This window comes from Stenella coeruleoalba, assembly GCF_951394435.1.
Source record: "Stenella coeruleoalba genome assembly, chromosome: 3".
Classification (NCBI taxonomy): Eukaryota; Metazoa; Chordata; class Mammalia; order Artiodactyla; family Delphinidae; genus Stenella; species Stenella coeruleoalba.
This window is the reverse complement of record NC_137148.1, coordinates 38,098,490-38,110,896: the sequence shown is the minus strand read 5'-3', so window position 1 is coordinate 38,110,896 and position 12,407 is coordinate 38,098,490. Positions and strand designations below refer to the sequence as shown.

Genomic DNA, 12,407 nt, shown 5'->3' with positions numbered 1-12,407 from the left:
ATCTTCACTATCATTATTCTGAATTCTTTTTCTGAAAGGTTGCCCATCTCCACTTCATTTAGTTGTTTATCTGGGGTTTTATCTTGTTCCTTCATCTGGTACATAGCTCTCTGCCTTTTCATCTTGTCTTTCTGTGAATGTGGTTTTTGTTCCACAGGCTGCACGATTGTAGTTCTTCTTGTTTCTGCTGTCTGCCCTCTGGTGGATGAGCCTACCTAAGTGGCTTGATGGGAGGGACTGGTGGTGGGTAGAGCTGACTGTTGCTCTGGTGGGCAGAGCTCAGTAAAACTTTAATCCACTTGACTGTTGATAGGTGGGGGCTGGGTTCCCTCCCTGTTGGTTGTTTGGCCTGAGGCAACCGAACACTGGAGCCTACCTGGGCTCTATGGTGGGGCTAATGATAGACTCTGGGAGGGCTCACGCTGCCAGTGTCCTTGTCCCCACGGTGAGCCACAGCCCCCACCCCCCACCCCCACCTCTGCAGTAGATCCTCCAACACTAGCAGGTAGGTCTGGTTCAGTCTCTCCTGGGGTCACTGCTCCTTCCCCTGGGTCCCATGCGCACACTATTTTGTGTGTGCCCTCCAAGAGTGGAGTCTCTGTTTCCCACACTCCTGTCGAAGTCCTGTAATCAATTCCCACTAGGCTGCAAAGTCTGATTCTTTAGGAATTCCTCCTCCCATTGCCAGAGCCCCAGGTTGGGAAGCCTGATGTGGGGCTCAGAACCTTCACTCCAGTGGGTGGACTTCTGTGGTATAAGTGTTCGCCACTCTGTGAGTCACCCACCCGACAGTTATGGGATTTGATTTTACTGTGATTTTTATTTTTTAATTTTTCTTTTTACATCTTTATTGGAGTATAATTGCTTTACAATGGTCTGTTAGTTTCCGCTTTACAACAAAGTGAATCCGTTATACATATACGTATGTTCCCATATCTCTTCCCTCTTGCGTCTCCCTCCCTCCCACCCTCCCTATCCCACCCCTCCAGGCGGTCACAAAGCATCTAGCTGATCTTCTTGTGCTATGCGGCTGCTTCCCACTAGCTATCTACCTTACGTTTGGTAGTGTATATATGTCCATGCCTCTCTCTCGCTTTGTCACAGCTTACCCTTCCCCCTCCCCATATCCTCAAGTCCATTCTCTAGTAGGTCTGTGTCTTTATTCCTGTCTTACCCCTAGGTTCTTCATGACATTTTTTTCCCTTAAATTCCATATATATGTGTTAGCATACGGTATTTGTCTTTCTCTTTCTGACTTACTTCACTCTGTATGACAGACTCTAGGTCTATCCACATCATTACAAATAGCTCAATTTCGTTTCTTTTTATGGCTGAGTAATATTCCATTGTATATATGTGCCACATCTTCTTTATCCATTCATCCGATGATGGACACTTTGGTTGTTTCCATCTCCGGGCTATTGTAAATAGAGCTGCAATGAACATTTTGGTACATGACTCTTTTTGAATTATGGTTTTCTCAGGGTATATGCCCAATAGTGGGATTGCTGGGTCATAAGGTAGTTCTATTTGTAGTTTTTTAAGGAACCTCCATACTGTTCTCCACAGTGGCTGTATCAATTTACATTCCCACCAACAGTGCAAGAGTGTTCCCTTTTCTCCACACCCTCTCCAGCATTTATTGTTTGTAGATTTTTTGATGATGGCCATTCTGACTGGTGTGAGATGATATCTCATTGTAGTTTTGATTTGCATTTCTTTAATGATTAATGATGTTGAGCATTCTTTCATGTGTTTGTTGGCAGTCTGTATATCTTCTTTGGAGAAATGTCTATTTAGGTCTTCTGTCCATTTTTGGATTGGGTTGTTTGTTTTTTTGCTATTGAGCTGCATGAACTGCTTGTAAATTTTGGAGATTAATCCTTTGTCAGTTGCTTCATTTGCAAATATTTTCTCCCATTCTGAGGGTTGTCTTTTGGTCTTGTTTATGGTTTCCTTTGCTGTGCAAAAGCTTTGAAGTTTCATTAGGTCCCATTTGTTTATTTTTGATTTATTTCCATTTCTGTAGGAGGTGGGTCCAAAAGGATCTTGCTGTGATTTATGTCCTAGAGTGTTCTGCCTATGTTTTCCTCTAAGACTTTGATAGTTTCTGGCCTTACATTTAGGTCTTTACTCCATTTTGAGCTTATTTTTTGTGTATGGTGTTAGGGACTGTTCTAATCTCATACTTTTACATGTACCTGTCCAGTTTTCCCAGCACCACTTATTGAAGAGGCTGCCCTTTTTCCACTGTACATTCCTGCCTCCTTTATCAAAGATAAGGTCACCATATGTGCATGGGTTTATCTCTGGGCTTTCTATCCTGTTCCATTGATCTATTATTTCTGTTTTTGTGCCAGTACCATACTGTCTTGATTCCTGTAGCTTTGTAGTATAGTCTGAAGTCAGGGAGCCTGATTCCTCCAGCTCTGTTTTTCGTTCTCAAGATTGCTTTGGCTATTCGGGGTCTTTTGTGTTTCCATACAAATTGTGAAATTTTTTGTTCTAGTTCTGTGAAAAATGCCAGTGGTAGTTTGATAGGGATTGCATTGAATCTGTAGATTGCTGTGGGTAGTAGAGTCATTTTCACAATGTTGATTCTTCCAATCCAAGAACATGGTATATCTCCCCATCTATTTGTATCATCTTTAATTTCTTTCATCAGTGTCTTATAATTTTCTGCATACAGGTCTTTTGTCTCCTTAGGTAGGTTTATTCCTAGATACTTTATTCTTTTTGTTGCAATTGTAAATGGGAGTGTTTTCTTAATTTCACTTTCAGATTTTTCATCATTAGTGTATAGGAATGCCAGAGATTTCTGTGCATTAATTTTGTATCCTGCTACTTTACCAAATTCATTGATTAGCTCTAGTAGTTTTCTGGTAGCATCTTTAGGATTCTCTATGTATAGTATCATGTCATCTGCAAACAGTGACAGCTTTACTTCTTCTTTTCTGATTTGGATTCATTTTATTTCCTTTTCTTCTCTGATGGCTGTGGCTAAAACTTCCAAAACTATGTTGAATAAGAGTGGTGAGAGTGGGCAACCTTGCGTCCCTCCTACTGTCTCATTGTGGCTTCTCCTTTGTCTTTGGGGTATCTTTCTTGAGTTCCAGTGTCTTCCAGTCGATGATTGTCCAGCAGCTAGTTGTGATTCTGGTGTTCTCGCAAGAGGGAGTGAGAGCACGTCCTTCTACTCTGCCATCTTGGTTTCTCTCCACAAACTCTTATTCATCTGCTTTAGCCAAGGACTTGCATAAGTGTTTCAAGCAGCAGAATTTGTTTTACAGCTTCACTGAAAAGTTTTTTAATATATGTTATTAAAGGATGGATTGGTGCCACCTCCAGCATCTCAAAGCTACTGTTTCTTCATTCTTCTGGGCCTTGTCTCCTGTGAATTCATCTTTTATTTTTCATCATTTTAATCTCTTTTAATCGCCTTTCTCAGATTGTCTGGGTGTTCTGTAAATGGCTCAGTTTGGACCCTTTTCCACATTTGGGGGTGTCTTTATACATTCCTATGGTTCTGAGATGAATTCAGGTGAATTTCCAGTTCTCCTTTTATTCTGTGTCTTATTTCTTCTCTGTTCCACATGGCCAACTGGCCTAAAAATCATTCTTGCACATGACAATAATCCATGCCATTAAGCTGGCTAATGTAGGAAGGCTGTGGGCATTACAAATTGTACGAAAACTCAATTAAGAAAAGCAATACCAGTACATGATGACAACAAAAGTTCTAATTTTGTGGTGTTTGCTCTACACCAAGCCCTTTATATATTGTGTTCCTGTACTTAATTCTTTACAGTAACATTGTAGAAGGGTATGACCAACCTATGTCCTCAACACTAGTAACACTGAAGCTATAATTCTAATATTTCCTGGACCCAAATCTTACATGTTTGTCACATCATTGTCTCATTGTGCTGACTACTTCAAACGCTCATTGAGCTTTGAAATGGACACATATTAACCACATTTCCCTTAGTGTCCCTCAGCCTAATGGTAACCAATAAGGAGTGTGGGACACTAGTAGCCATTCGAAAGGAGTGTTCAGAATATCCTCTGGCAAGGTCAACTCACCAATTTCTTCTGGCTGGGATGACTTCAGTCATGCCAATCACATGTGTTCACTTCTCTCCTACCTCAGGAGTACCCTAGTGGTACCTTACTAGGTGCTCATAAACTATTAGTGGGGTGATTATAAATTCTGATTGGCAGTTCACATCTTTGGGTAATGTAAAATTCATTCAGTTTTATCAAAACGTATTTCCTTGGTTATGAAAAGTATGAGAACCATTGACTTATAGCTTGCTCTGTCATCTTATGATTTACACTTTCAGTGGTGATATACCTTCCTTATTTGCATCTCTTTATTATTAGCAGTGCCTCATTCAACACTCTGCTGGTCAGCACTGCTGATGAAGGAGGGGGTGATATGTGCAATTGTATTTAGGCCCACGTTGAACCATAAGGAAAACTGAAGACTTCTGACACTCATCACTGTAACATTAATCACCTAAAGACAGAACCTGTGAAGAAATCCAACCCTATGTTTACCCCTATACAAGTGGTTATAGAAGTCAGAATTTCTTTTCCACTTATTACCAGTTATTTCCCCCTTCCTCATCTTTACAGTTCATACATCCAGCAAATGCCCAATATTCTTCTGGTAGTAGAAAGCCAAGAGCGTTTAGAAAATGTATTTAATCTGTAAACCTAATTTTAGCAATTAAAATTGATCTTTCCATTTTCCACCCTGACCCTCCCCAAAATAAAATCTAAAAATAGGATAACAAGTGAATAGCAAACAGTATCTATAAAATTTGTCAACACAGTATTAAAAATTTAGACATTGTCTCTCTGCTGGTAAACCAAAAAAACAAAAAGGAAAAGCAAAACACAAAACCTGCTAAACTTAGTAAAAGAAAAAAAAATCAACAAAAGTCATCTTTGTTGATAAGTCTGTCTCTCATAAAAGTGTACATTTTATAATACATCTTTTGAGGTCAATCAGAAGGAACTGATTTCACCATGGAAGCTGCTAGTTGGCTTTTTATTGCTTTGCTTATGTTCTTATGCTTTAATTTTCTTTACCAAGTTATCCATAGCCTTAAAACTTAATTTTTCTAAATTCAGTGCTCATTTTTATTGTTACTAATGGCATCTGCTTCAAACTTTAAGAAATTTATCACAATGAATATTAGTTTTTGTTTTTTTCCTACAAAACCACATGGAAGTGGGTTTTTTTTTTTTTGGTATGCGGGCCTGCCTCTCACTGTTGTGGCCTCTCCCGTTGCGGAGCACAGGCTCTGGACACGCAGGCTCAGCGGCCATGGCTCACGGGCCCAGCCGCTCCACGGCATGTAGGATCTTCCCGGACTGGGGCACGAACCCATGTTCCCTGCATCGGCAGGCGGACTCTCAACCACTGCACCACCAGGGAAGCCCAAAAGTGTTTTTTATCTCATTTTCTTTCCTATTCTTTTCTCTTTCTCTAAAATTTCCTTTGCTCCTTTCTCATCTTCCCATCTTCTCCAACTCTTTTCATAAATCTGTGTCAAATAAAAATTTTAAATCCTGAAAATTTTGTCTCCTCACTAGAGTGCCATTTAAGGGTAAACTTTGAAAAAATATTTGCTCTAACGTAACTTAGTAGGTGGGAAGAAAGAACAGTCTTGAAAACATGAAGTTTCTTTCTTATCCAAAGCATGTAACAAACAGTCTATTACAATACTTGTAATTGTTATTGGCTCAATAATAGAAGACCTTCCTTCTGTTTCTATATTACTGACAATTATATTGCACCACCTACCTACTACAACTATACATCTATTCAACTTGAATACATTCCCCCTATTCAAACTCTTTCAGTAACATATGTTTCTCTCCATTTTTCTTAGTCCCTGAACTTCATGAAAAAAAGAAACCGTTGATCACTTATGTAGGGGATTCAGTTGTCTTGATGTGTAAATGTCAAGACTGTTTTCCTTTAAATTGGACCTGGTACCGTAGTAATGGGAGTGTACAGGTAAGATCATATTTCTTTGACTTGAAGAAAACAAAATAAAAACTTTTATTTGATAAATAATAAGATTATAATACACTCACAGTTCTTAGGACTATTTATACTTCTGTTATCTTGTTCCTTAATATGTGTTCATGAAGAAAGAACAGTGATGAATGGAGCTGTCATTTGGTGTTTTTAGCATATTACATTATACATCTGAAGATACTCTTAATGTTTCATTAAGTGGTACTTTGTTTTTTAGATTTAGCCATTTAATAAAATTCTATGAAAGGAAGTTACAGTTCATTTTTAGTTGACAAGTTTAGATATAACCCCAACAAAAAAGATTCTTTTTTTCCTTATCATTTCATGAGAGTAACTAGAAAAAAAGAAAGGGAGTTTTCTTTTCCTGCTTCTGTCTCTGGAAACATTTGTGATAGAATGCAATACACTGGTAGCATCTGAGAAAAGAATGAAAATTTGGTAACTTAAACTCAGGTTTTAGGTTCTTTTAGTGTCACTGACCTCTTTTGGACTTCCAGAGACCTAAGGGAAGCCAAATACTTTAAATTCCTATTAAAGAATTAATGGCTTTTCAAAGAGCTGATATTAAGAAAAACATGAGTACTTAAGAAATCATTTCTGGTTTTCTTCCTCCCAGATAGCCTCTAATAGCAGGGAAATTTAGGACATTGTCCTTTAGGGGACACCCTTTTATTGCCCTGGTGCTAATGAGCATTGAAATTGAAGTCTTGTAAAGGCAATTCTAGAAGGAACGGTATGAGACAGGGTAGATCTTAGTGAAATATTAAATTCCTTCTTAGACAATATTGATGCTATTGTAGACTGTTGACGACAGAGGGTATGACTTAAAAGGGTGAGTTACTGATTCTGTGATTGGTTTGAGTTTTCAAAGAGATAGCTCCAAATCACTTAGGAGTAGATTTAAACTATTAATATTTGTACTTATCTTGTTATTGATGATTAGGAAAGGCAATCATTTTGTGTATGGAAATAGTTTTAAAGAGCATGTAAATTTGTAAAAACAAGTAACAGACATAGTTTCTGAATTACATAGCCTAATTTATTTACGCATATGTGATACTAGACAAAAAAAGCTTGTCTAATTATATTAAACTTTTAGAATGTAGTCTGTACTTCTCTCCATTTGCTATACTAAGTTTCTCTCAATTTGGCCCTAAGCATGGGTTATGTTAGGATATGAGAAAAGTGCAGGGAAGAGGGTGCAAGTCAAAACTTTAGGTCAAGTGTTTTTTCAAAAAGTAGGCGAACCATCATCTTCATCAGGCTTACCTGGGGCACCTATTAAACATGCAGTACTTTATCAGCTCTGAGTTAGAGTACATTTGTAACAAGCATCATAGGCAATGCTGTGCACAGTGAGCCAGGTTGCTATAATTTTTTTGGCAAATAATAAACTCACAGTTCTTCATCAGATAACCTCCAAGAATATTTGTATGCAAATTAGCATTTACTGAGCAGTGCAGTTGAGTGATAGAGCAATGAAGGCATCAAATGGCCTGAGAATAAAATTTAATTTAAATGGATTAAATAAATTAGCCACCAAATAGCTTAGTATGGATCTTAAAAGGCTGAGGAAAACCCAGTGAATCTCAGAAGCCAACATGTCAGAAAGAGAGAGAAATTCAGCTATGAGAGAAGACAGAAGGTGCGCAGACCACCATGTATACCAGGCTTAGAGGGATTTCTACCATTTCTTCTACATCAGCTTCAAAGGCCTGAAGATTTCGTCTTCAGTTCCAGTTTGAGGAACTCCCAATGCCATGAGCCAGTGAACTTCCTTTACAGGAATGATCAGATATAATAGCTTCATTAATTTAACAGTTGATTTAATGAATGTATGCCTGCAATTGTGAAGGAGGAAGTATTCTGAACTAGTAAGGGATTGTAACATGAAACCCGGATGGCTGGAAAATTTCTGTATTTCTAATTCGCATAGAATATTTACCCACGATGACTTGCACACTGTAGTTTCAAACATTCAGTGCTAAGTAGTTAAAGCAAAGTGTACTTTTCCTTTGTTTGCTACCTTTAAAAGATCAAACTATGGTAAGACTTGAGCTCTGTATGTATAACTTCTCACATACTTTAATGTGCTCCCTTCTTTAATAAATTTATTTATTTTTGGCTGCGTTGGATCTTCGTTGCTGCGCTCGTGGTTTCTCTAGTTGCGGCAAGCGGGGTCTACTCTTTGTTGCGGTGCGCGGGCTTCTCATTGTGGTGGCTTCTGTTGTTGTGGAGCACGGGCTCTAGGTGCGTGGGCTTCAGTAGTCGTGGCTCGCGGGCTCAGCAGGTGTGGCTAGCGGGCTCTAGAGCACAGGCTCAGTAACTGTGGCATACAGGCTTAGTTGCCCTGGCCCAGGCTCGAACCCCTGTCCCCTGCATTGGCAGGCGGATTCTTAACCACCACGCCACCAGGGAAGTCCCTAATATGCCCTTTTTCTGGTAAGCAGTTTTCTTGGTACTATCTTGTAGCTTTCACTCAAAACTAGATCATTCAGGACATGTATCTTTTATGCAATATGATAGGAATGGATTTTAATGTCTCCTTCTATTAGGTTCCTGTTGGTGTTCCAATGAACAATAAGTATGTGATCAATGGAAAAAATGCTAATGAAACAAGGCTCAAGATAATGCAACTTTCAGAGGAAGATCAGGGATCTTACTGGTGCCATGCAATATTCCAATTAGGCGAGAGTGAAGAACACGTTGAACTTGTCGTGCTGAGTTATTGGGTGCCTCTCAAAGCATTTCTTGGAATAGCTGTTGAGGTGGTTCTTTTAGTGGCTATTATTCTGCTTTTTGAAATGTACACCCAAAAGAAAAAGAAGCACTCAGGTAGGATTTCTTTTTTTTAGATAATTCTCATGTTATGACTTAATCCATTATGGTGGCTTTAGAAAAAAAATCTAACTTTTGTTTTTTGTAGTGGTATTTATGTTAATAACAATGGTGACAGTGAGCTATGAGCTTATATTGATGGTCTTCCTGTATCAACTTCCTAAAAAAATTTAATGTTAAAATATACCTTTTTTCCCTTTTCTTTGGTGTTACTGGGACCAGCACACCAATTAAGTGATATGTGCACTGGTACTGGAATATTAGAAAATTCTGCATTAGCTTAATATAAAAGATCTCAAAGACAAACAATTATTCTTTCATTTAGATAACTCATTTTTAAAAACGTTTTATCAAACATTCTGAAATTCTCATAAAAGACATTGCCTGCCAGCTTTCTGTTTTCATAGCCTGTGCCTGATGGATAACAGACTGAGAAACCAATGGTCCCCTAAGAAAATTTATTTTATATTCTGTATTTTTTCCTGATTTTGTACTAAATTTTTCATAACTTAAATAATTACAAATCAGTCAGTTCTGTTTTTGATGATCCCAGGCACCAGACTATGCTTGATCAAAACTGCAGGCAATTTTGCAAGTCGGGAGAGCAGGGAAGGAGTGGACATGATGGAGGGGCAGCTGTCTGATGGGGCCCACTCTCTCATTCCAGAGCGGGAAAACAGCACAGGCAGTCAGGGGATGTTGAATTCAGGGGAAAGTAGAATTGAGCATATATGCTTTGTAAGAATAATAAACCAATCTTAAGAGTTAAATTCTTCTTTTGTTACACAGATGATGGGAAGGAATTTGAACAAATTGAACAGCTGTAAGTATTATTTTTTATAGGTTAATTTTCACATGCATAAAATACAGATAAATATGAAATTAAATAAAATGTTTGCAGTTAGAGGAAAAAAGTACAAGAGTATATAACGTGTGTTATTTTCTGTAGATGTCCATGTTGTGGTGAAGAATGGCATTTGGCATTTACCTGCATGCAACAGAATCCCCCTCCACCACTTACTTTCACCTCTCTGTGCTTCAGTTTTCTCTTCAACAAAATGGGTTTAATGATATTACTTACCACATAAGGTTTCTGGATTAAATGACTTTCTATGTGTAAAAATTCTTAGCATAGGCTTTGATGCACAGGAGGCACTCAAGAACCATGAGGAAGTATTATTTGTGTAAAGCAGTGATTCTCAACCCTGGCTATATTTTTGATCACTTAGGATGCTCCTTAAAATTACAGTTACTCAGACCTAACTGGATATCTTAGATCAGAACCTCTGGGATGGGTGCCTGGGCATCTGTATTTCTTTAAAGTGCCTATCACTGATTCTGATTCTCAGAATTCAGTGTTAAAAATCACTGGGCTAGAATTGTGTCATTATTTTTGAAGGAACACAAATTGTGGCATATTTCTGTTACAGTCTCCTTTGTTTAGAGTTGAGCGGAGCATGAGGAGAACTAGGAAGAAAATTACCAGGGATATCATTTGGTTTGGTGAACGTGGGAGTTACTGGGCCCACCAAGCCAGAGAACTGACAGTGGAGCCTAGTGAGAGAGGTGCTTAAAGTCCAAGTAACACTGCCAAGGGCTGGGGACCAAGAAAATGAGACCAGATTAAAGGAGCCGAAAGAAACCTAGGAAATGGGAGGGCTGAGCAACTATTACCAACCCAAAATGACACCTGAAGTTTTATCTTTTTCAGTCAACAGGGGCTCTGAGGTGTGAGTGCTATAGCCACAGTTAAAGAGCAGGAGTGGGGCGGACAGCTGTCATGCAGATATTTGTAGACATTATTGAAATAGCTATTTTTTACTCAGTTCACACATGGCAGGTAACTTAAATCAACAGGATATGAACTTCTAAATTAAGAGCATAAAATAATAATTAAGGGCATAAAATAATTATTTTATGGGTCAGGAGTTCCATAACCCCAGATAGGAAAAAAGTGTTGTCTTAGAATCAGAGACTCTCATGGTTGGAAGGAATTTGAATCTCTTTCAGGAGAACTTGGACATCTTGTTTGTATTGATTTGAACATTTTATCTTTCTGGTTCCCATGTACTGATTACCTTTCTTATACTCAGAGTCATATAAAAAACATGACCGTCATTCAGGTATTTGAAACAACTACTCCCTTGCCTGGATTCTTTTGTTCAGCCTCCCCAGTGTTTCTATCCAGTCCCTTGCAGTCACATTTCTCATCTTTAGGTTATTTCAGTATCTTTAGATTTAAATCAAGTATCAAGGGCACTTGTACTCATTTAGAGCAACTTTCACCAATGCTGTTTTTAGAATTTTTAGTTTAGGAGATAAATTTTTCTTTACAGAGAATATTGTTTATCAATACATTTTATATTTGATGCTTATATATGTGTTTAGATACCAGTGATTCATAGAATTTCTTGGTGAAAATGACTTTTAAAAATAGTACACTACTAAATAAGCATATAACATCAAAACAAGCTAGTCATTTCAAACAGCATTTATCTGATCCACCCAGATATTTAACCCACACAATTTCACACAATATTTAACCTACCTGCCCCATCCCCCAAATTTTTAGACAGCCGATTAGGTTGTTGAATTTATTATCTGGTGGTACTAGTTTAATGAGCTCAAGCCTGCCAATAACATCTAGAAGGGTATTTATTATATACCCTTGTAACCTAGTTTAGTTTTCCTTAAGAATCTGGAGCCCACATTGTGGTCTTACTCTGATGCACATTGGGTAGATAAAGAACCATGTTTAACCTCTAATTCAATGTAATAAACATGTTGAATTACAGCACCTGTATTGCACATACTGGCTGAGCTCCTGATTGGCTATTATCTTGCATGTGGCAAAGCAACATATAAGTTAGGCTGTATACCCAAGCCTCCACTCATGCTTGGGGAGAAGCAATTCTCCCTCTGCATAAAAGAAACAGGCCTTTGTCACTGTCATCTGTGGCAACAGTTCCTCTCCAAGGAATGGCATACAAATAAAATCAACACTATGAGTAAAACATTTTTAGGAAGAATAAATTCTGTCTGTATTGACCTTTTAAATTTTAACCTGATGGCCATGATATAGGTGGTGTACTGACCTTAGTTTTATGCAATGTAAACATCTAGTAATTTTCTTTCTTGTTTTCTCTACAGGAAATCAGATGATAGCAATGGTATAGAAAATAATGCCCCCAGGCACAGAAAAAATGTAAGTTGCTTCAAAATGGTATTCCAAATAAAATTCAATATGCATAGGCCATTAATCCATCTACATTTTTTAGTTTTAAAAAGACCTAGTCATTCACTATGTGCTTGGATATGCTTTTTTAAACAATATTGTAGGAGAATATATATAGTTACACAAAAATAAGCATCTTTTTTCCACCAGAGAACATGTAACAACCAATCTAAAAGTGAATCTATTACACTGCAGATATATATTGTTTCTTCTGTCACCACAGGCTAGTTTCTTTTACAATTTTTTATGTAGTCTTATTTTTTTTCTCTCTCAGTTTTT

The 12,407-nt window shown here is 37.9% G+C and overlaps 1 protein-coding gene across 1 annotated transcript in view; it reads left to right on the top strand.

Moving 5' to 3' along the window:
- EMB (embigin) overlaps positions 1-12,407 on the top strand; it is a 47,132-nt gene that overhangs the window by 27,668 nt on the left and 7,057 nt on the right. Inside the window, exons 5-8 of the mRNA XM_079916601.1 lie at positions 5,904-6,031; positions 8,611-8,890; positions 9,683-9,716; positions 12,044-12,098. Of these exons, the coding sequence (XP_079772727.1) occupies positions 5,904-6,031; positions 8,611-8,890; positions 9,683-9,716; positions 12,044-12,098 (497 nt within the window). The remainder of the gene's footprint in view (positions 1-5,903; positions 6,032-8,610; positions 8,891-9,682; positions 9,717-12,043; positions 12,099-12,407) is intronic.